This window comes from Tachyglossus aculeatus, chromosome 2 (assembly GCF_015852505.1).
Source record: "Tachyglossus aculeatus isolate mTacAcu1 chromosome 2, mTacAcu1.pri, whole genome shotgun sequence".
NCBI classification, from domain to species: domain Eukaryota; kingdom Metazoa; phylum Chordata; class Mammalia; order Monotremata; family Tachyglossidae; genus Tachyglossus; species Tachyglossus aculeatus.
Window position 1 is genome coordinate 106405710 of NC_052067.1, and position 24393 is coordinate 106430102.

General features: G+C 42.6%; 1 protein-coding gene across 1 annotated transcript in view; it reads right to left on the reverse strand.

The window, feature by feature from the left end:
* The window catches only part of IL18R1 (interleukin 18 receptor 1), a 49434-nt gene that overhangs the window by 14683 nt on the left and 10358 nt on the right, over nucleotides 1–24393 (reverse strand). Inside the window, exons 3-8 of the mRNA XM_038770280.1 lie at nucleotides 17193–17442; nucleotides 11533–11713; nucleotides 10402–10564; nucleotides 6816–6878; nucleotides 5727–5841; nucleotides 1996–2135 (exon numbers count right to left, since the gene is read on the reverse strand). Of these exons, the coding sequence (XP_038626208.1) occupies nucleotides 1996–2135; nucleotides 5727–5841; nucleotides 6816–6878; nucleotides 10402–10564; nucleotides 11533–11713; nucleotides 17193–17442 (912 nt within the window). The remainder of the gene's footprint in view (nucleotides 1–1995; nucleotides 2136–5726; nucleotides 5842–6815; nucleotides 6879–10401; nucleotides 10565–11532; nucleotides 11714–17192; nucleotides 17443–24393) is intronic.

Genomic DNA, 24393 nt, shown 5'->3' on the forward strand with positions numbered 1-24393 from the left:
ATTGATTGATTGATTCATTGACTGATTACACTCTGAGAGCTTCCAGCACGCTACCAGTCTCGACTATGGGAGGGAGAGTCAAGCAGAGGCATATCCATGCCATTCCTAGGTTGGGCAGTGGCTAGCAAGTGGAAGGCAATCTGCTACAAGTCAAAACTCACCCATGCTGGGCAGCAGCAGCTTGGGAGAGAGTGGAGGGTGGAGACTCAAGTTTACTGAGTGGAAGGAGGCAATGGTAAACCATTTCCATATTTTTCTCAAGAAAACTCTATGGATACGCTACCAAAACGACTGCAGATGGAGGTGGAGTATTCTGGGAGAGATGTTTCCGTGGCGTCGCTATCGGTCGGAGATGACTAGACAGCATAAGGCAAGACAAGCGCTGTATTATGCTGGCTCCTTTCTCCTGAGTAGTGTCTATAGTATGTGTAGAGCCACTGTAGTAGGTTATTGGGAAGTAAAGATGCAGTCTCTGCCTTTTTTTAAAAAAATGGTATTTGTTAAGCACTTAATATGTGTCAAACCCTGTTTTAATGCTGGGATAGGTACAAGTTAATTAGGTCAGACACAGGGAGAACAGGTATCCCCATTTTACAGTTGAGGAAACCGAGGCACAGTAAAGTTAAGTGACTTGCCCAAGGTCACACAGCAAACAAGTGGCAGAAAAGAGGAATTAGAATCCAGGTCCTTCTGACTATCAGGCCCAGGCACTCTTCATTAGGCCATGCTGCTTCTCACAGGGCTGCCTTTGAGAGGGCTATCACTCTAATAGGAAAGATTGTAGACATTCAGTGACTTTAGGGACTCATTCAACTCTCTCCCTCCTACCTATCCACTTTCTTCTCTCACTCCACCCCAACTTGAACTTTTCATTTCCCTCATGCCAACCTACTCACTGGGCCTCATTCTCTTCTTCCTCCTTGCCAATCTCTTGCTCATGCCCTTGTTCTTGCCTGGAACTTCCATCTTTGAATTTGTCAGATCACAGTTCTCTCCATCTTAAAAGCCCTTCTAAAATCGCATCAATTTCAGAAGGCCTTTCCAGAGACTGAAAGCTCCTTGAGTGCAAGAATTGAGTCTACCAACTCTAGCATTCTGTACTCTCCCAAGTACTAAGTTACTGTGTTCTGCACACAGTAAGTTCTCAAAATGTACCGTTCATTGATCAATTTCTAAACTCCCTTCAATCTATCCTCCAACTGCAGTAAAAGTACATTTGCACAACCCAAGCACTGCTGTACTCACAACCTGCTTAGCACTGTCAGACAATCATATCTTATGGATTTAATAACTTAAGCATTATCTCATGAACATACCCCCATTTCTTCTTTCTCCTGCAATTATTTTAGTGTCTGACACCCACACTATATTTTCATTCATTCATTCATTCTATCATATTTATTGAGCACTTACTGTGTGCAGAGCACTGTACTAAGCGCTTGGGAAGTACAAATTGGCAACATTTGGCAACATTAGAGAAGCAGCATGGCTCAGTGGAAAGAGCCTGGGCTTTGGAGTCAGAGGTCACAGGTTCAAATCCCGACTCTGCCCCTTGTTAGCTGTGTGACTTTGGGCAAGTCACTTAACTTCTCTGGGCCTCAGTTACTTCATCTGTAAAATGGGGATTAAGACTGTGAGCACCCCCGTGGGACAACCTGATCACTTTGTAACCTGCCCAGCGCTTAGAACAGTGCTTTGCACATAGTAAGCACTTAATAAATGCCATTATTATTATATAGAGACGGTCCCTACCCAACAACGGGATCACAGTCTAGAAGGGGGAGATTTTAAATTCAGGGATCACATGTAGTTTATTGTAGTTTCTTGAGTGCTTAGTAGGGTGCTCTGAACACAATAGGCACTCAAATACTATCATTTGATTTGATTTGCCAAGTTTGGCCTGGGCTGAGAGCATGGGATCAGAAGGATCAAAAATCTATGAGCATGATTTACAGTGAATCATTGACTTTTCAAAATAATATTTTTAGGTCATACCTTTTTTGATCAATCTAAATATTCTGACTTGCGTAGTTGATGCAGACAGCAAAGTGCAATTAAAGTCAGTATTAAAGTCCTTCTCTTCCACATGTTTAATTCTCAGGATACTTGAAGCATAAATTTTGTCATTCATATACCTGTAAGAAAGGTGAAGCTAAGGTGAACAGTATTTTTCTGGATTTTAGTTTAAATAAAGTTATATCAGTATGCAAATCTTCAACAGAAGGAGACTATAGATGCCCCAACAATAGGCTTTCTGGTCTCTTCATTAAGACTCATCTCTGCGTAGTCCTTGGTGTCAATAGTGTGTCTGGAAGTCAGAGGAACTGTGTTCTAATGTAGGCTCCACTATTGTCTGCTGTGTGACCTTGGGCAAGTCACTTAACTGCTACTCTGACGACAGGACTACCACTGCATCTATTCCCACAATGGTCCTTTGCCCTGTTAAGGATGCACCTAGCTTTTGTTCAATGTATTTGTTAAATGTTTATTCTATGCTGAGTATTGTACTAAGAGCTGAAGTAGGTACAAGATAACCTTCACAGTATTGCTAAAATCTGCCCTTTCCTCTTTATCCAAACTACTTCCATGCTGATCCAAGCACTTAACCTATCCTGCCTTGATTACTACATCTGCCTCCCCACTGAACTCCCAGCCTCCTGTTGCTTCCCACTCCAATCCATACTTCATTCTGCTGCACGAATCATTTATCAACAAAAATTTTCAGTTCATGTCATCCCATTCCTCTAATGGTTGCACATTCACCTCCATATCAAACAGAAACACCGTCCATTGGCTTTAAAGAACTCAATCACCTCATCCCACCCTACCTCACCTCATTAATCTCCTACTACAGCCCAGTCTGCAAACTCCACTACTCTAGAATCAGCTTACTCACCGGACCACCACTTTCTCCACCTTCAAAGCATTACTAAAGTCACATTGCCCCATCACCCCATCTCTCTCCTACCATTCCTCTCCAAACTCTTTGATCATATTGTCTGCACCCATTGTCTCAAATTCCTCTCCTCCAACGTTCTCCTTGACTTCCTCCAATCTGGCTTCCATCCCCTGCATTCCACAGAAACCACCCTCCCAATGGTCACCAATGAACTCCTTATTGCCAAATCCAAGGGCCATCCTAATCCTCCTCAACCTCTCGGCTGCCTTGGACTGTTGACCACCCCCTTCTCCTGGAAACATTATCCAACCTCAGCTTAATTTACCCTGTCCTCTCCTGGTTCTCCTCCCATCTCTCTGGCCACTCATTTTCAGTTTCTTTTGTGGGCTCTTCCCCTGCCTCCCACCCCGTAACTGTAGGGGTCCCTCAAGGTTCAGTTCTGGGTCCTCTCCAACTTCATCCATACCCACTATTCTCCCTCGAAACCCATTCCCTTGGAGAGCTCACTCATGGCTTCAACAACCACCTCTATTTGATACCCAAATCTACATCTCCACTCCTGATCTCTCTCCCTCTCTGCAGTCTCACTTTTCCTCCTGCCTTCAAGACAACTCTACTTGGATGTCCTCCTGTCACCTCAATCTTAACATGTCTAAAATAGAACTTCTTATCTTCCCACCCAAATTCTCTCCTCTCTCTAACTTTCACATCACTGTAGATGGCACCACAATCTTTCCTGTCTCATAAGCCCATAAACTTGGGGTTATCCTTGACTTCAATCTCTCATTAACCCACATATTCAATCCATCACTGACTCCTTTAAGTTTGACCTTCACAACATTGTTAAAATCTACCTTTCCTCTCCATCCAAACTACTACCACATAAATCCAAACACTTATCCTATCCCACCTTGATTACTGTATTAATTTCCTTGCTGACCTCCCTGAATCTTTCTCCACTCCAGTCCATACATCACACTGCTGCCAAGATCATTTTTCTTTAAAACCATTCAGGCCATGTTTCCCCACTCCATGAGAAACTCCAGTGGTTACTCATCCACTTCCACAATAAACAGAAACTCCTCGCCATTGGCTTGAAAGCACTCCGTCACCTTGTCTGCTCCTACCTCACCTTGCTACTCTCCTATTACAACTCTGCCCGTATATATTGCTCCTCTAATGTTAACCTTCTCACTGTACCTTGATCTCATCTATCTCTCTGCTGACCATTCGCCCACTTCCTTCCTTCCTTCCTTCATTCAAGTCAAATCGTATTTATTGAGCGCTTACTGTGTGCAGAGCACTGTACTAAGTGGTTGGGAAGTACAAGTCAGCAACATATAGAGATGGTCCCTACCCAACAACAGGCTCACAGTCTAGAAGGGGGAGACAGACAACAAAACAAAACATGTAGACAGGTATCAAAATAATCAGAATAAATAGAATTACAGCTATATGCACATCATTAACAAAATAAATAGAATAGTAAATATGCATTTTCTGCCACTGGCCTGGAACACCTTCCCTCCTCATATGTGATAGACAATTTCTCTCCCCCACATTCTAAACCTTATTGGAGGCACATTTCCTCCAAGAGTCCTTCCGTGACTAAGCCTTCCTTTCCTCTTCTTCCATTTCCTTTTGCATCACCCTTACTTACTCCCTTTACTCATTCCCCCCTCCCAACCCCACAGCACTTATGTACATATCTGTAATTTATATTAATGTCTGTTTCCTAGACTGTAAGCCCATTGTGACAGGCAGAGAATATGTCTGTTTATTTTTACATTGTACTCTCCCAAGTGCCTAGTACTGTGCTCTGCACACAGTAAATGCTCAATAAATACAACTGACTGACTGACTTACATCTCCTCCAAGAGACCTTTCCCGATTAAGTCCTCTTTTCCCTGGCTCATTCTCCCTTCTGTATCATCTATCTCTGACCTTTGGACACTTGATATTTGCCCCACTCCTAATCCCACAGCATTATGTACAAATCTTTAAATCATGTATTATAAATTACTTATATATAGTCCTATTAATGTCTCTCTACCCCTCTAGACTATAAGCTCATTATGGTCAGAAAATGTGTCTACTAATTCTCTCCCAAGCACAGAGTTCAATGCTCTGCACATAGTAAGTGCTCAATAAATATGAATGATTGACTGATAATCATAACAGACACAGTTCTTGTCCATGAGAGACAAAGTTTAAGGGGAAAGAACAGGTATTTAATGCCCATTTTCAGACTAAAGTACAGAGAAATTAGTTGATTTGTCCAAGGACACACAGCAGGCAAGTGGCAAAGCTAGAATTAGAATCCAGGGCTTCTAACTCCGAGGCCTTGCTCTTTCCACTGGGCTATGCTGCTTCTCTATAAATTTATAGAAGTGCTGAAGATAGGAATGAAATAAAGGTGAATGTTAGGATGATGTGCTTTAGGGTGGTGTGAAAATACTGGGAACAGCTCAATGGAGGAGGCAGGATTTTAGGAGGGCTTTAAAGGCTGGTGATCTGTGGTCTGGTGCATTTTATAGGAGGAAGAAGCTCCAGGATGATAGCACAGTGTGAACAAGGGGTTGGAGGTGGAAAATTGAGAGCAAGTTACCATTAAGAAGGTGATCTCGGGAGCACCAAGAAGAGCATGCTGGGAGTAGAAAACCTCTGTGGACTTTCAACGGTCTGCTCTCTTCCAATTCAAGAAGAGATTGAAAGCAATCAATACTTGTTCTTACAAGAATTCACCAGTTTGCTTTGGACTCGACTGGACTACCACATAAAGTCAGTGATGGCCCATAAAACTGCTCAGCACTATTATCATACATACGTGTTGTTCAGATTAATCTCTTCCAACCTCGTATTGTTGGGAAATGGAATCCAGTAAATGAAACAGTCGCTTAAATCACCTCCGGAAACAGTACAGTTGAGCACTTCCTCTTTTCCTAAACAAATAAAAATATTCATAAAGGCAACAGGTAAAAATAATACAGACTTTCCTAAACCTGTGCCAAAAAACTGGAACCTGTCTCACAGTCATCGAACCTGGCAATATTTATTAATTAACCAATTCATTCATTCATCCATTCATTCAATCGTATTTATTGAGCACTTACTGTGTGCAGAGCACTGTACTAAGCGCTTGGGAAGTACAAGTTGGCAACATATAGAGACAGTCCCTACCCAACAATGGGCTCACAGTCTTGAGCCCAGCATTGGCCAAGCCTCTAAAGTGGCAGGACCCAGCCTTCTGTTTGTGGATTTTATGTCTATCATTATAATTTTAATCAAAATGGAAAACAGGATTCAGAGCCTCAATTCTGGACTTCTATCAGCATGACAACATATAAGCTCATTGTGGGCAGGAGTGTGTCTGTTTATTGTTTTATTGTACTCTTCCAAGTGCTTAGCACAGTGCTCTGCACACAGTAAGTGCCTGATAAATATGATTTAATGAATGAATGAATGAGTTAAGGAAAAAATTAAAGTCTTGAATCTTTTTTTCCCCCGATAATCTTGATCACCTCTTCTTCCCCGCTTTATTTACCTGATCATTCCCCACTCTCAACCTTTTTTTTCTGTTACAGGAAAAGGAATGTTTTTTTTTTCTAGAGATAGAAAGATTGAGATATCAACAAAGAAAGAGAACCAGGGACTGCCATCAACTGAGAGAGAGAGAGAGAGAGAGAGAGAGAGAGAGAGACAGAGAGTGAGACAGAGAGGAGCCCTCACATCTGCCTTTTTCGATGATCATTACTAAATAAGCGAAGTCTTATATTAAGCCAATCACTTTTGAAAGCTCTTAGATAACCTTGATAGATGATAAGAAAGAAATTCGTAGTCTTGGCTAAATAAAATAGTCAAATGAAATAGTGCTTCCCCACCAAATATCAAAAAAAATGTGCAAATGAAAATATACCTAATTCAACTTCAACTTCAACAATTTGTGGACCAAGAATTGTTGGATTTACCAACTGGTTAGCTGAAAAGAAGAGAAACAGATTAGTTGTAAACTCTGCTTTTCTAATGCATCATAGTGTAGAAAATGAACTTTTCATTTTAAAAGAATCAGACATTGTATTTGGAGTTTACATTTTTGAATACCATAACTACTCAGTCAATTTCTTTAAAAAAACTTCATTCTCAGAGGCTCTAAGCACATTCAGCAAAAGAGAGACCATATTTAAAACATAAATAAATATTTTTGATAGTTATTCTCTGAACCCTAGGTGCCAGGTAGATTAGCATTTTTCAATTTTCCCTCCATCCATTGAAGCCAATTGACCCTGAAATGGGAATTAAATGCCAATGGAGTTAGTCTGTGTCTTGTCAAGAAGGGAATTTCATAGGTAGACAGCCACTTCCAGCGAAATAGGTCCTTCAGCTCTCAAGCTTGAATATCAGTTTTGTCCTTCAAATGACCTTAAGTTACCAGTAATAAGAAGTCAGGCAATATCTGCCAGAACTGTCATCCTGCCCCAGCCACATTTCCACAAAGGAACTCTGTGCTGTTCCTCCAAATTGCATAGTTACATTCATTCATTCATTCAATCATATTTATTGAGTGCTTACTGTGTGCAGAGCATTGTACTAAGCACTTAACACTGTACTAAGCACTTAGCACAAAATCTCAGGAATCCATATCCCACAGTACTAGAGCTTGTAGTACAGGTAGCAAATACCACAATTATCATTATTATTATTAGTAGCAATCTAGACTGGTGTTTTTCTCTACAGTGCAGGGGACTTACGGAACAAGCCAACTAGAAAACAGTTACACCTGGAAGGGAAGATGGCTACTTGGGAGGAAAGGCTTGGGAGGAAAGGTGAGTTCTGCCATGGGAACAGTAGTCTGATGCCAATGACACTAGAGCAGAAACAGGAAGTTGGGAATTTTCAAATGCAATTAGCTTAGTGGGGTTTACCGAGGGTTAGTTGAAAGGGAAAGAGGGACAGAGGGAGAGGTGAAGTACTATCTCATTAGTTTTCTTGCTGAGAAAGACCTCCTCTAGTCTTAAAATGTCAGGACATCTTAATGTTGCTCTGGACAACCTGAATTTTGGGGAATAACAAGGGGGATACAAATGAAAATACAATTTCAAAAAGGTTTTATCATTCAGATTTTTCATAATCTAGCCCAACATTATCACTGCTAGTTTAAATTTGTTAGACTAACAGGCAAAAATGAAAACAGTGGCCAGTGCCATAAACAGCAAACTATGTAGGAAGCAATGATTCTTGCAACACTGTCCAGAGAGAGTGGGAGAAGTTGAGGCAAGGACATGGGCTTGTGTATGTGTGTGTGTGTGTGTGTGTGTGTGTACGTGTATGTGTGTTTACATGCACACACATGTGTCATGGAAATGGTCTGAAAAGGGATGAGGTGATTGGAGAAGAGCCAACAGGGCACAGGGCTTTTTGAAAAAGCCATCCCTCTCTATCCTTCCCTCAGCTTTATCTGACAAAACGCTATAGATTTTGTACAGAAATGCTCTGAGTATGTCACTCCCCTCCTCAAAAATCTCCAGTGGTTGCCTATCAACCTTCAAATCAAGGAAAAACTCCACACTCTTGGCTCCAAGGCTCTCCATCACCTCGCCCCCTCCTTCCTCACCTCCTTCTCTCCTTCTACAGCCTGCACACTCTGCTCCTCTGCCACTAACCTCCTCATCGTGCCTCATTTTCGCGTATCCTGCCATCGACCCCTGTCCCACATCCTACCTCTGGCCTGGAATGCCCTCCCTCCACACATCCACCAAACTAGCTCTCTTCTTCCCTTCAAAGCCCTACTGAGAGCTCACCTCCTCCAGGAGGCCTTCCCAGACTAAGCCTCCCCTTTATCCTCTCCTCCTCCTCCCCTCCCCATCGGCCCCCACCCTCTACCCTACCCCCTTCCCCTCCCCGCAGCACTTGTATATATTTGTACATATTTATTACTCTATTTTATTTGTACATATTTACTACTCTATTTATTTTATTAATGATGTGTATATAGCTATAATTATATTTATTCTGATGGTATTGACACCTGTCTACTTGTTTTCTTTTGTTGTCTGTCTTCCCCTTCTAGACTGTGGGCCCATTGTTGGGTAGGAACCATCTCTATATGTTGCCGATTTGTACTTCCCAAGAGCTTAGTACAGTGCTCTGCACACAGTAAGCGCTCAATACATACGATTGAATGACAATGAATATAGATTGCCTGAAGGCACAGCGTGAACAGCGAACAGTCTGCTAATGTACAATGCCCAGAACAGTGAAAATGTCTTCACTTTATTAACTGGCCTTTTCTGATTGGTTCCCTCAGTCAAGTTGTGATTGGTGGCCGACTTGCCTGTTGAGTGTTCCCCACGATCCAGTTGGGTAGGAAAATCTTCCTGTCAAGTCCCAAATGCAAGTGGAGAGTTGGGAATGGTTTGGTACTGACAGCTTTGGGAAAGCCTAGGTATATTTTTTGCCCCTAGTGCAGAAACTGTGGGAGGCAGTAAGCATGGGGTGGAGAGTTTGGATGTGATTGTATGCTGCCGCTTGTCCTAGACTGGAGCCTGGCTCTGTTCCAAACCCCAGGGGGTGAGGAGGGGTAAAAGTGTAGGTCTAGAGAAAGGTCAGGACGGGAGGGAGCCTATGGAGGAGAGGGTAAGCAAATTCCCAGGGGAAATGCAAGGTATCCCTTCAGAACCCCGGGCCTGGCTGCAGAGGAAGTCCCACCCTGCCTCCTCTCCCACCCTATGCTTCTTCCCTAGCAGTGCTGAAACTGACGCTAAATAGACTTAACAAAAGGAAGAGTCTCTTGGATAAATGCCTTGAAAATGGTCAGTCTTTGAGGAATTCACCAAAGAGGATTTCTGTCCAACCAGTCAATCAATCATATCTAATGAGCACCTCCTGTGTGCAGAACACTGTACTAAGCACTTGGGAGTGTACAATACAACAGAACTGGTAGACACATTCCCCGCCCACAATGACTTCACAGTCTAGAAGGGGAGACAGACATTAATACAAATTAAAAGATTACACATATGTACAAAAGTGCTATGGGGCTGAGGGAGGGAAGAATAAAGGGAGCAAATCAGGGGGATGCAGAAGGGAGTGGCAAAAGAAATAATCATAATAATTATTTGCTATTATTATTGATTAATTAATTATTAATAATTGATTATATTATTAACATAATAATTGTTAAGCGCTTACTATGTGCAAAGCACTGTTCTAAGCACTGGGGGGATACACGGTGATCAGGTTGTCCCATGTGGGGCTCAAAGTCTTAATCCCCATTTTACAGATGAAGGAACTGAGGCCCAGAGAAGTTAAGTGATTTGCCCAAAGCCACACAGCTGACAGTTGGCAGAGCCAGGATTTGAACTCATGACCTCTGACTCCAAAGCCCATATTATGAGTTGAACTGGCTTCATGGCACTCTGAAAGGAAAGGTGGGCCATCTATCATCCCAAAGGTAAAGCAGGTGCCCCGGCCCCTCCTTTTAGGAACTCCACAAACCCTCTTACCTTGGTTTATGGTTACTTCAAATGTTTTAGTAGCATTGTAGATCTTTCCCTCATGATAAAAGAAAAAAAAACAGGTATAATATCCAGCATCTTCCACCACTCCATTTTTGCCCAAAACGGCATTGACATTTGCTGTATTGGTCTCTGTGAAACTGGAACAGTTCTGCTTAAGAAAAAGCAAGTTAATGGTAATTCTGTAAGTAAAAATTCTGCCTATGTTAGGCCAACCAGGAAAATTCTCAAGAAATTATTTTGAAGGGGAAAGGAATAGGCAATAAAAAAAACAATAAATTCTGAATCAAAGCTTCCGGATATTGCATCTACAAGGGGACGGCATGGAGAATTATCTGCAAATTTGCCTACAAGTCTAAATACCTTTTATACATAGACATAATATTATTTTTTGGCAAATGATCCACTGTCCCTATTTTTTAAATGCTTTTGTTAAGCATGTACTATGTGCCAGGTACTATATTAAGGGCTGGGATAGGTACAAGCTAATCACATTAGAAACAGTTCATTTCCCACATGGGGCCAACAGTTTTAATCCCCATTTTACAGATGAGGTAACTGAGGATCAGAGAAGTTAAGTAACTTGCCCAAGGTCACACAGCAGATAAGTGGTGGAGCCGGTATTAGAACCCAGGCCCTTCTGACTCCCAATTTTGTAAATAAAGAACCTGTTCTCCTGTCTGGAGCATTCTACTTCTTAAGAGTAGTAATGATATTTTTAAGTACTTACTGTGTGCAGAGAATTGTACTAAGCTATTGGAAAAAATGTGCAAGTGGGAGTTAAACACAGTCCCTGGCCCTCAAGGAACAAGCAATCTAAAACTATAAGGGGGAAGAGGGGACCAGAAATGGTCGTATAACTAGGTCCCATTCCCAGCTGTATGCAGGAGAGAGGAAGAAAGGAAGAGAAGGTGGGAAGAAAGGAGAGAGGAGGAGATTGGGAAATGGACACACAAGCAGGTGGATGAAGTGAGGAGGAAGCCAACTCCAAATTTCCAAGAAAGGTTCATAGATGCCAGCTAGTTTGCACAAACCTACTTTGGCAATGGAGTGCTCACCATCAATTTACTACCGTGAATCAGTCCTACTCCAGAGGAATCTCTCTGTTCCAACAATTACCGTAATCAGTGACTTGTTGAAGGCTGTTTCTTGGTAGTAATCATTGGTACAGTCGATGTTCAAGGCCTTTCCGACTTCCACAGGCTTAGAAGTTATATGAGTTGAGTTAAAACACCTGTCTTTGTCTCTTCTGATTACTTTCAAATCCCAGGGTGCTAATTTGGAAATGTGATCTCCATTTCTAGGGAAGACATGTTGTGCAGATTAATAACACAATTCATGTTGTTTTTGCTGAGAAGCCAAGGGGAGAGGAAGGGGAGAGGTGTGTTGGTGTTTAAGATGTTAGCAACTCTACTGGATGGAGTGCAATAGGTCCCAGAGCTGGGAATAGGGAATGATCCAGAGGGAGGAACTGCACTTTCTTGGTGGAAGGCATTGTTGTGGCCATTTTGGAAATGACTGGAGCCATCCTGAGAGGAAGGAAATCCTTCTACAAGCCCCAACCAACCTTCGAGTCAAATTAACACCAAGTTACTAGCACTCTAGCCCTCCTTCACACTAGTGATTAGCAGGTCAGTCATATTTGAACCCAGAACACACCCAAACCCGCTGAATTTATGTTTTCAGATTGAAACAAACTTGGCTCTAACTCATTGCAACTTCTTTCCTTTTTAGTGCAGCCGTCTTAAACTATGGTAATGTCTCATTAAACACCTCTTCCAGAAGGCCCCCCTGATTAGCCCTCCACCTCCCCAATCATACCATTTTCTCAGCCACTTTAGCCACTTATCTTTTTATTAGTTATTGATTATTTACATTTGCAATTACCTATTCTGACATTCTTTGCTATTGAATATTCATCAATTTATGTTGTCTTTCACATTATACAGTAAACTCCCTGTAGAAGCCTAGTATAGAGTTTTGATTATAGTAATTGAAGGCACATTTCCTCCAAGAAGCCTTCTCTGACTAAACCCTCCTCTCCTCTTCTCTCACTCCATTCTGCACCGCTCTTACTTGCTCCTTCATTCATCTTCCATCCCATGTCCACAGCACATATGTATATACCTGTAATTTATTTATTGATTTGTCTATTTATTTATATTAATGTCTGTCTCCCCCTCTAGACTATGAGCTCACTTTGGGCAGGAATGTGTCTGTTTGTTGTTAGGTTGTATTCTCCCAAGTTCTTAGTACAGTGCTTTGTTCACTGTAAATGCTCAATAAATACTATTGAATGAATAAATGAATGAATGCTAAAAATGATTGGTGGTTAACTGTCAAAAAATATTAATGTAAGCATATACAATATATTCTGAATAATCAGTAACATTGTCCTGGAATTCATTCTGTTTTTTTCTCACCCAAGTCCAATCAGTCTTTGGTATTGTATTGTACTCGCCCAAGTGCTTAGTACAGTACTCTGCACAGTATGGTTTATATTTTCAGCAATACTCATTCTCTCCCTCAACTCTCTCCCACTAAAATACAAGGACTGTGGCCAACCTAATTACTTGCTACCTACCCCAGCACATAGTACAATGCTTGGCACATAAGTTATTATTTTATTATTATTATCATTTTTATTTCATATTCTGTCCCAGTCAAATATACTAATGCGTACTTCTCAGGAACCAATTTCACCCTTCCACCCTTACAAACCTCTCCTAACTAGGTGCCCTAATTACTCCCCTTTGACACACAATGCCTGAGTGCATGAGTCCAGAAAGTCTTCCCAGTTTAGCTCCAACTGATTATAGTCACTCCACGACCTTCAGTAACCACCCCCACTTACTATTTTATTCTTTACACTTTCTTGTCTGCTTAGCTCTTGTGTAACTGCTTTACAAATGCAACCACATATGGTTATTTCACTTGTTTTTAAATAACAAGCTTCACCTTCTTTGGAACACCCCACTGACTTCTGCCCTGTAGAAGTCAGAGTTCTGGGGTCCCAGACACTCCTATCCTCACTTCCTCCCATATATATTGTGCTGAGTACTTTAGACATTCAAGATGTTGCTACCAGTTTCACAGGCAAGAGGGATTCAGTTGCCTGCCAAATGCTGTAAACTCGTCATGGGCAGGGAATGTGACTGTTATATTGTTGTGTTGTACTCTCCCTTAGTAAGCGCTCAATGAATATGACTGACTGATTTATCAATTGCTGTGGGTAGAATCAGAAAAGGATTTGACTGCTTAGAAAAATTTGCTCCTGGAAGTTCTCCATCAGGGATCAATTCTCCATGGGTCCTGCAGTGGGCTGCTTACTGGTCAACTCAGCTGCCTCCTTAGAGGATACTTGTACTCTGATGGGATTCTGGGAATTTCCCAGTTGGATCCCTTTCCTAGTGCTACTCTTGGCCTAGGCCAAGTAGGCCTTAAAGACTTAGGAAAGAGTGAGTTTTCAAACTAAAGTCATTTGGATGTTGATTTGTACTCTCTTTCCCAGGACAGATAAGCATTCTTATTTTGTACCTTATTAATTCTGTCATGTCTATTTACTGTCTTGATAGGGGTGGCCCCCTGAACCAGCCTGGCACTGACACTCATATATTTTTTGCATGATGCTGTATCAATAAATAAATCAGTGGTATTTATTGAACATGTACTGTGTGCTAACCACTGTATTAAGTGGTTGGGAGATTCCAATACAATAGAGTTGATTAAATAGGAAGGATGCTGTCTTCTCCGTGCATGCAACACCTCAGTGGGTTCCATTTCCCCTTTTGCCAACAGGGAGGCCGGAGCTAAGAGCCTGCTGAGCCCAGAGAGGAGGAGATGGACTGTTTACTATCCTACATTTCCCCTCTGAATGATTTTCTAGCTTCCAGTCGGGCCACAGAAAGAAGGTTAGCCTCCTAGGTAGCCGGGGCTGGATCACATGACTTCCAGGACATGAAAAAAGGCTTCTTTTACCTCAGACGAGCAGAGAGGTAGTAAGAATAAAGATATTATTTATTAAGTGCTGACTACGTGCAGTGCACTGTATTAAGCACTGGGAGAGAATGCACAGGTGGGAATTAGACAGGGTTCCTGTCACCCCGGTGGGCTCAAAATCCGAGCTGCTTCCCTGTGTGTTGAAACAAGGCAGCGAGTTTTTATGGAGCAAACACAGGGCACAGAGCACTTGAGGCATGGGGTGGGCAGAATGTCTAGGTCCAATTTCTTATTTAAGATTGGGTTACAATTCTGTTATTCATTCATTCATTCATTCAATCAATCATATTTATTGAGCACTTACTGCATGCAGAGCACTGTATTAAGCACTTGGAAAGTACAATTTGGCAATAGTTAGAGACTATCCCTACCCAACAACAGGCTTACAGTCTAGGAGGAGGAGACAGACAGCAAAAAAAACAAGTAGACAGGCATCAATAGCATCAAAATAGATAAATAGAATTATAGATATATGCACATCATTAATAAAATAGAGTAATAAATATGTACAAATATACACAAGTGCTGTGGGGCAGGGAAGTGGGTAGAGCAGAGGGAGGGAGTAGGGGTAATGGGGACGGGAGGAGGAGCAGAGGAAAAGGGGGGCTCAGTCTGGGAAGGCCTCCTGGAGGAGGTGAGTTATGGGGGGCATGAACATGTCATGAATGCATCATGAACATGAAAGCCAATAGACATAGTATATTTTCATGAGCAATACATTTTGTCTTTTCTATTTTGAGGAGCATGTGGACCTTACTTATACAATGTTGATGTGGCCTCTGTAACAGAAAGCTTACAATTTAAGGGTAGAGAAAAAATAAACCTACATTGTCTAACTCGATATCCTTCAAACTTTCCCCCATGTTTAGCGCAGGCGCTTGCCCTAGGAGCCCCCAAACCATAAATTAACAAAATTCTAACTAACATTCAACATAAATATATAGACATAATGAACTTGATGACACCTCCCTTTTTTATGGAATTTGTTAAGCGCTTACTTTTGGCCAGCACTGTAATAAGCACTGGGGTAGATACAGGCTAATGAGGTGGACACAGCCCATGTCCCAAAAGGTGCTCACAGTCTCAATCCCTAATTTACAGGTGAGGTAAGTGAGGTACAGAGAATTTAAGTGACTTGCCCAAGGTCACATAGCAGACATGTGGAGGAGCCAGGATTAAAACCCAGGTCCTTCTGATTACCAGGTCCGTGCTCTATCCACTAGACAACACTGCTTCTCACAGAGAGGGAAGGCAGGTCCATGTTTTATCCAGCAGGTCATGCTGCTTCTCTCTTCAGGGACACTGTATGAGTCTCAGACTTGAGGCTTCAGAACTGAGACTATGAGCTGAGGGATTTATTTTAGGGTTAGAAGCTCATGGAGTACCATTCATACTTTCTCTCCCCTGTTTACATGTTCCTTATGAGGATGCGGGCAAGTGTGCAGCATATTTCAAAGGGCATGTGTGATCTTTGTCCTTGTTATCCAGGTACAGGAAGAACTGGGCTAGAACTCATGATTCCTGAATTCCCAGGGCAGTCATCTATCCATTAGGCCAACATCAGGGCTTGTAGACCAAATACACAGAAGAAAGGTTGGACGGGAAGAAGATGCTGCTTTGTATACTGCATATTGAGAAGTAGGATGGCCTAGTAGAAAGAGCATGGGCTGGGAGTTCAAATAATGAGGGTTCTAATTCTGGCTCTGCCACTTTTTTTTTTTCTAAATGGCATCGTTAAGCGCTAACTATGCTCCAGGCACTGTACCAAGTTATGGGGTAAATACAAGATAATTAGGTTGGACACAGCCATGTTTCATACAGGGCTCACAGTCTTAATCCCCATTTTGCAAATGAGGTAACTGAGGTACAAAAAGGTTTGGGATTTGCTCAAGGTCACACAGCAGACATGTGGTGGAGTTGGGATTAGAACCCAGGCCCTCTGACTCCCACATCCTTATTCTTTCCACTAGGCAATGCCACTTGTCTGCTGTGGCACCTTGGGCAAGTCACTTTTCTTCTCTGTGCCTCAATTTCCTCATATGTAAAATGGGGATTCAATGCCTGTTCTCCCTCCCCATTAGACTCTGAGCCCCACGTGAGACAGGAACTGTCCTGGACCTGATATCTTCTATCTACCCCAGAGTTTAGTACAGTGTGTGGAACAAAGTAAACACATAAATATCACTATTATTATTATGATTATTGTCAATAACCATAGTCATTCAGAAGGATGTCAAGAAGCTAGTTCAGTAACAGTAAATCACACATTTCTCTGTTAATTTTTAGATAAGGGAATTTATGATCCAAAAATTTAGCTCTCCCTTCAGAACCTAGGGAATGCTTGAGTTATCACCTCAGACCCTTAGTTGTCTCAGTCTGCACGTGTGATCATTAGGTCTTTTCTTTTGAAGTTTAGGAAGGGAACCTAATAAACCAAGGAAATTAAAGTAGGTTCATCTCAGCTCCAGCGAGAGTCCCAACATTTGAAGTGAAAGAAGCATCTTAACACCTGTAAGGGATTTACTCTCATCTAATGGGGTCGGAGAAAGGGCTAACAGGTTAGATCCATTTGGAGACAATCATAGATCCACTTTCTGACCAACCAGGTTGCTAAACTGGCAGTGACTGTCTCTATTGCTGAACTGTACTTTCCAAGTGCTTAGTACAGTTCTCTGCACACAGTAAGCACTCAAGTAAACACACTTGAAAGAATGACTAAATGAACATGTATCTAGAGTGGTATGCATAACTCACTCAATTCCAAGGCATCATGTACTCACTGGATGGTGCAGTAGTAAGTTCCACGGTCACTCATTTCCACTGGCCAAAACTCCAAAATGTCTTCTTTAAAAGCCAGTCTCTTCATTGACCTGGAATTCAGCTCCACTGAATCGTTCACTGGTCCTTTATACCATTTTACCAGCTTTCTTCTAATCTGAGGAGATGGAGAGCTTGACTCCTGGCAGCACTTCAAGTAGAAATGTTCCCCTTCTAGTACGGTAATGGATTCACGTGAAGTACATAGTGCTTCTTCAAAGAGGAAGACGATAAGAAGGGAACAGGGTTAGAGAGCACAACTGGATTCTTTACAGGGGAAGGAAATGTTATGGGAAAAAAAAATGGAAGTGGGTGTTCTGGAAAACGGATGATGGAGGAAAACTAGCCAGAGATAAAAGGTATCTTCTCAAGATCTGTGAGGGACCTGTTCAATCTGAGAATGAGGTCCTTAAAAAAGGGATAGGGCTAAAATGGGCCAAAGAAAAAACCATAACCAGATATTCCTCTGGTTGTGGGACAGGAAATCCCTGCAGACAATGTAATCCAGAAGGAAAGCAGAGGAAGAGCCCTTTTTCCAAGACCCACAGAGGATTCAATGTTGACCCAAACCAGTTACAAAGGAGAGAATTGACCTGTCTATTAACGATCCCCAATGATCAGTGGCATTTATTAAGCACTTACTGAGTGTAGAGCACTATACTAAGTGCTTGGGAAAGTACAACAGTCGGTAGACACGTTCCCTGCCCACAATAATAATAATAATGGCATTTATTAAGCGCTTACTATGTGCAAAGCACTGTTCCAAACACTGGGGAGGTTACAAGGTGAACATGTTGTCCCAAGGGGGGCTCACAGTCTAAATCCCCATTTTACAGATGAGATAACTGAGAAGTTAAGTGACTTGCCCAAAGTCACACAGCTGACAAGTGGCGGAGCTGGGACCTCTGACTCCAAAGCCTCTTTCCACTGAACCACGTTGCTTCTTAGAATGTGAACCCCATGAGGCAAAGGGTCGCTATCCAAATTAATTAGCATCTTCCCCAGCACTTAGAAAAGCACTTAGATACAACATAAGCACTTAACAAATACTAGTATTATATTTTTTATTATTGTTATAAAATCCAGCTGTTTTCTGATTCTTGGGGTTACCAACAACTCTGCCTCTCCACCCAGACTTTTTAATCCCTTTCCCAATATTATGACATGCGTTACCATCACCAAGTGATTGGCCAACCAAGTATCACTAGGTTTAGGTGTGTTGCCCCATTTCTCCAAGTCCTGCTTACCTAGTTTTACTTGTCCTCTCTCCTAGATTCTTCAGATATTATGCATTTGTTCACTTAGATGGTCTGTCCCCTCTCCAGTCTCTTTGGCCCAGCTAATAATGTGAAAGGCCATCGTCCCAATTAGGGTATAAGTTCCTTGTGGGCTGGGAACTTGCCTCATGCTTCTGAGGCACTTTCCCAATGCTTACTACAGTGCACTGCACACAATGGGCACCCAAATACCTTCACTCCTTCTACAAAAATTCCTGGACTGGTGCACATCCCATCTGCTTCCCCTCAATAATAATGATGGCATCTGTTAAGTGCTTACTATGTGCCAAGCACTGTTCTAAGTGCTGGAGCAGTGTTCTAAGTGCCTAAAATAAAAGTTGAACATTTTATTGAACACTGAACATTTATTAAACATTTGGGACTGTTTCAAATCTCTGTACAAAATACTGACAGCAGACATGATAACAGCACATAATGTATATGCAGTCTCCCTCAGCACACAATTTCATGATTCCATACTAGTGCACTTCATTACTTGTTGAATCTATTTTTCCCTCTTTTTCCAGTATTTGTAAATGATCAGTGTCTGCCTTACTCCCCCACTGAATTGGAAGCTTTTTAAGGGAAGAAATGGTTTCTTTTTAGTTCTATCACACTCTCCCTAGTGCTTAGAAAAGTGCCCTATAAAAAGATGGATTCCAAAAATAACAACAGTGGAAGTTGATAAGTGCTTATTATATGACAAACACTGTACTAAGTGATGGGACAGCTATAAGATAATCAGGTTGGGCACAGTCCCTGTCCCACATGGGGCTCACAGTCTAAGGGGAAATGAAAACAGATATATTTAATCCCATTTTACAGATGAGGAAATTGAGGCTCAGAATTTAAGTGATTTACCCAAGATCACCCAGAGGGCAAGTGGCAGAGCTGCGATTAGGAGAATGGCCTAGTGGAAAAACACAGACCTGAGAGTCAGAGAACCTGGGTTCTAATCCCAGGTTGGCCACTTGTCTGCTATGTGACTTTGGGCAAGTTGTTTTACTTCTCTGTGCCTCAGTTCCCTCATCGGCAAAATGCGGATTCGATACCTGTGATCTCTCCTACTTGGCCTGTGAGCCCCATGTGGGTCCTCATTGTCTTGTATCTGACCCAGAGCTTAGCACAGTGCTTGGCATATAGTAAGTGCTTAACAAATACCACAATTACTATTATCCTATTATTAATTATCCTCTGATTCCCAGGCCTGTGCTCTTTCCACTAGGCCATGCTGCCCCCCTTGAATACCACTGATTAATAGATTAATCATTTAGGTGAAATCAGTCAGTGGAAAAAAATACTCATGGAAGTAGAGGATTTAAATTTTTCCAATGGCAAATGGCTAATCTGTTTTGCTAAAGCACAGAAAAGTGAAAGGAGATTTGCTTTAGACTAGAGAATGAGCAAGATGTGAAAAGAGAGAACAAGGTTGGTGGAAAAAAGGGAGGTCCCTTAGATGTTTTACACTGCCTCCTGCAATGAATAAGGGAGGCTAGAATTGTTGAGTGGTGGTGCAGGGAATATGTGCTTCTTGTTCTGAGAAAGAGGAAAAAGCAGTACTCTGTAAACAATGCATCATGGCAGTGTTCAGTTAAAAATGAGAGACAAGGAGAAAAGAAAGGATATTTCTTGGGAATTTTCAATGCAGGTTCAGAACTGAAAATTAAAGATTTCCTCTTATTATGCATGGTGTAGAGGGCCAGGTATAGCCCAGATAAATGAAAATCATAGAGGAACTTGATACCTCATTTTAAACAGTACACTGAAACACTTTCTCATCTCTCATTAACCTTCTCCTCCCTCTGCCTTCCCCCTGCCTCCTCTCACTGCCTTGAGGGAAATGGGGTGGGAGTGGAATGATAACCCAAAGTTGGACATTTGATCCATTATATTTAAGGGTTTTTTATTTAAATGCATTCCCAGAATGTGAAATAACATTTGTTTTAAGTCCAGAAGTCACCTGAGTCATTCTGGAAGAATTAATCTACTTCATCTGAGGTTTGATGGCTGCTAGGTTTTATTCTCTCGGGTGGTTGACACAAGTTCCTTTTGTGGTGGTTAAAAGGTCTTTTGGCTTCATTTCAGTTGCTTCTCTTTTGCACAAATGGTTAACAGTGAAGATCAGTTTAAACACAACTGATTCTTAGAGTAATAAATCCAAGTATCATTAGGCTGATCACAGGGCTAGGAGTTTAGATTTAAAGACAGACCATTCTGTTGCTAATTCTGATGAAAGTGGGGCATTATGCACAGTAAACCCTCAACTACCACAGTGTTTATTGGGGTTTGCCACCCCATGATTGCCTGCCTTCCCTCTCTGTGAGGTGCAGTGTTGCCTAGTGTATAGAGCACGGGCCTGAAAGTCAGAAGAACCTCCTCCAGTTGTTTGCTGTGGGACCTGGGCAATTCACTTAAATTCTCTGTGTCTCAGTTATCTCATCCGTAAACTGGCGATTGATATTGTGGTCCCATGTGGGACATGGACTGTGTCAAACCTGATTACTTTGCATCTACCCCACAGCCCTGGATCACTGCCACTGTTCGTCTCCTTCGCTCTTATGCTCGAGCTGCCGAACGCTGCTGGCGAAAGTCACCATGCGAACCTCATTCACTTCAAGTTTATCCTTTCCTGCTTTAACTCAGCCCTCTCCTCTGCCAGACAAAACTATTTCTCCTCCCTTATTGACACCCATGCCCATCATCCCCGTCAGCTCTTCCATACATTCAACTCCCTTCTCAGGCCCCTGGTTCCTCCCCCTCCTCCTTCCCTCACCCCCAATGATCTGGCCTCCTACTTCATTAACAAAATTAAATCCATCAGGTCCAACCTCCCCAAAGTCACTCTCCCCACTTCTCCAACCCCCTGGCTCTCAGCACTCTCTGCTACTCTCCCATCCTTCCCAGCAGTATCCTCAGAGGAGCTCTCCTCCCTCCTCTCAAGTGCTACTCCAGCCACCTGTGCTTCTGACTCCATTCCCTCTCATCTCATGAAATCTCTCACTCCATCCCTTCTCCCCTCCTTAACTTCCACCTTCAACCTCTCACTCTCCACTTGTTCCTTCCCCTCTGCCTTCAAACATGCCCATGTCTCTCCCATACTAAATAAACCCTCTCTTGACCCCACCTCACCTTCTAATTATCGCCCCATATCCCTCCTACCATTCCTTTCCAAACTCCTTGAACGAGCTGTCTACACGCACTGCCTCGAATTCCTCAACACCAACTCTCTCCTCGACCCCCTCCAGTCTGGCTTCCGTCCCCTACATTCCACAGAAACTGCCCTCTCAAAGGTGACTAATGACCTCCTGCTTGCCAAATTCAATGGCTCATACTCTATCCTAATCCTCCTCAACCTCTCAGCTGCCTTCGACACTGTGGACCACCCCCTTCTCCTCAACATGCTATCCAACCTTGGCTTCACAGACTCTGTCCTCTCCTGGTTCTCCTCTTATCTCTCCGGTTGTTCATTCTCAGTCTCTTTTGCAGGCTCCTCCTCCCCCTCCCATCCCCTTATGGTGGGGGTTCCCCAAGGTTCAGTTCTTGGTCCCCTTCTGTTCTCGATCTACACTCAGTCCCTTGGTGACCTCATTCACTCCCACGGCTTCAACTATCATCTCTATGCTGATGACACCCAAATCTACATCTCTGCCCCTGCTCTCTCCCCCTCCCTCCAGGCTCGCATCTCCTCCTGCATTCAGCACATCTCCATCTGGATGTCTGCCCGCCACCTAAAACTCAACATGTCCAAGACTGAACTCCTTGTCTTCCCTCCCAAACCCTGCCCTCTCCCTGACTTTCCCATCACTGTTGATGGCACTACCATCCTTCCCATCTCACAAGACCGCATCCTTGGTGTCATCTCGGCTCCACTCTCTCATTCACCTCTCACATCCAAGCCGTCACCAAAACCTGCCAGTCTCAGCTCCGCAACATTGCCAAGATCTGCCTTTTCCTCTCCATCCAAACCGCTACCCTGCTCATTCAAACTCTCATCCTATCCCATCTGGACTACTGCATCAGCCTTCTCTCTGATCTCCCATCCTCGTGTCTCTCTCCACTTCAATCCATACTTCATGCTGCTACCTGGATTGTCTTTGTCCATAAACGCTCTGGGCATATTACTCCCCTCCTCAAAAATCTCTAGTGGCTACCAATCAATCTGCGCATCAGGCAGAAACTCCTTACCGTCGGGTTCAAGGCTCTCCATCACCTCGCCCCCTCCTACCTCACCTCCCTTGTCTTCTTCTACAGCCCAGCCAGCACCCTCTGCTCCTCTGCCGCTAATCTCCTCACCGTGCCTTGTTCTCACCTGTCCCATCGTCGATCCCCGGCCCACGTCATCCCCCAGGCCTGGAATGCCCTCCCTCCCAACATCCGCCAAGGTAGCTCTCTTCCTCCCTTCCAGGCCCTACTGAGAGCTCACCTCCTCCAGGAGGCCTTCCCAGACTGAGCCCCCTCCTTCCTCTCCCCCTCATCCCCCTCTCCATCTTCCCCGTCTTACCTCCTTCCCTTCCCCACAGCACCTGTATATATGTATATATGTTTGTACATATTTATTACTCTATTTATTTATTTATTTTACTTGTACATATCTATTCTATTTATTTTATTTTGTTAATATGTTTGGTTTTGTTATCTGTCTACCCCTTCTAGACTGTGAGCCCACTGTTGGGTAGGGACTGTCTCTATATGTTGCCAACTTGTACTTCCCAAGCGCTTAGTACAGTGCTCTGCACACAGTAAGCACTCAATAAATATGATTGATTGATTGATTGATCTACCCAAGCACTTAGAACAGTGGCTGGCACATAGTAAGTGCTTAATAAATACAGTATGTACATACCTGAAATTTATTTATTTATATTAATATCTGTCTTCCCCTCTAGACTGTAAGCTCAATGTGGGGAGGGAATATGTCAATTATATTTTTATACTGTACTGTGACATTGTACCCTTGTATAGTGTTCTGCACAGAGTAATCGCTCAATAAATATGATTGACTGACTGACTAAAATACCATTAAAAAAAGAGAGAGTGGATGGAAAACCGTGTAGGGTTAAAATTCCCAGCAGTCTGCAGTACTACAAGTCTCAGAATGTTAATGGGAACAAACCTGAGCAATCAATCAATTGTATATACTGTGTGCAGAGCAGTGTACTAAGTGGGAAACTACAGTGTAACAGAGTTAGAAGACTTGTTCTACCAATTACCAAGTGAGAAGCATCAGTTACAGATTACACTGAACAACAAGTGGCAAACAAGGGTCACAAACATTGAAGAACTGAAAGTCAGTGTCCTAGAACTAAACATAATATGTTATATGTAATTATAGTATTATAATTAATGCTGCTGCTGCTGCTGCTGCTATGTGACTTTGGGCAACTTGTTTCATTTCTCTGTGCCTCAGTTCCTTCATCAGCAACTGATCAGATAGGATACTCAGATACTGTTTCTAATACTAATACTACTAATACTAGTGATAATAGCATTTGTTAAGTTCTGGGGTTGAAATACTGCAATTAGATTGAACACAGCCCCTGTTTCACATGGGACTCACAGTTTAAGGGGGAGGGAGAACAGGTATTAAATTCCCATTTTACAGATGAGGCAACTGAGACAAAAAGAAGTGAAATGACTTACCCAAGGTTACACACCAGGAGAATGGCAGAGCCGGGTTTAGAACCCAGGTTCTTTGTTTCCCAGGCCTGCACTCTTTACACTAGGCCATGCATCTCCTATTTTCATCTCAAAACAGCTATATCAGGTAGGACATGAGAAGAATGGATTACAGTAGGATACCTAAAATTGCCTTAGTTTGGTAAGGTAAAATTGGATAACTGAAAGCACAAAGGACAAAAGAAATATCTCGAGGATACAATAACATGAA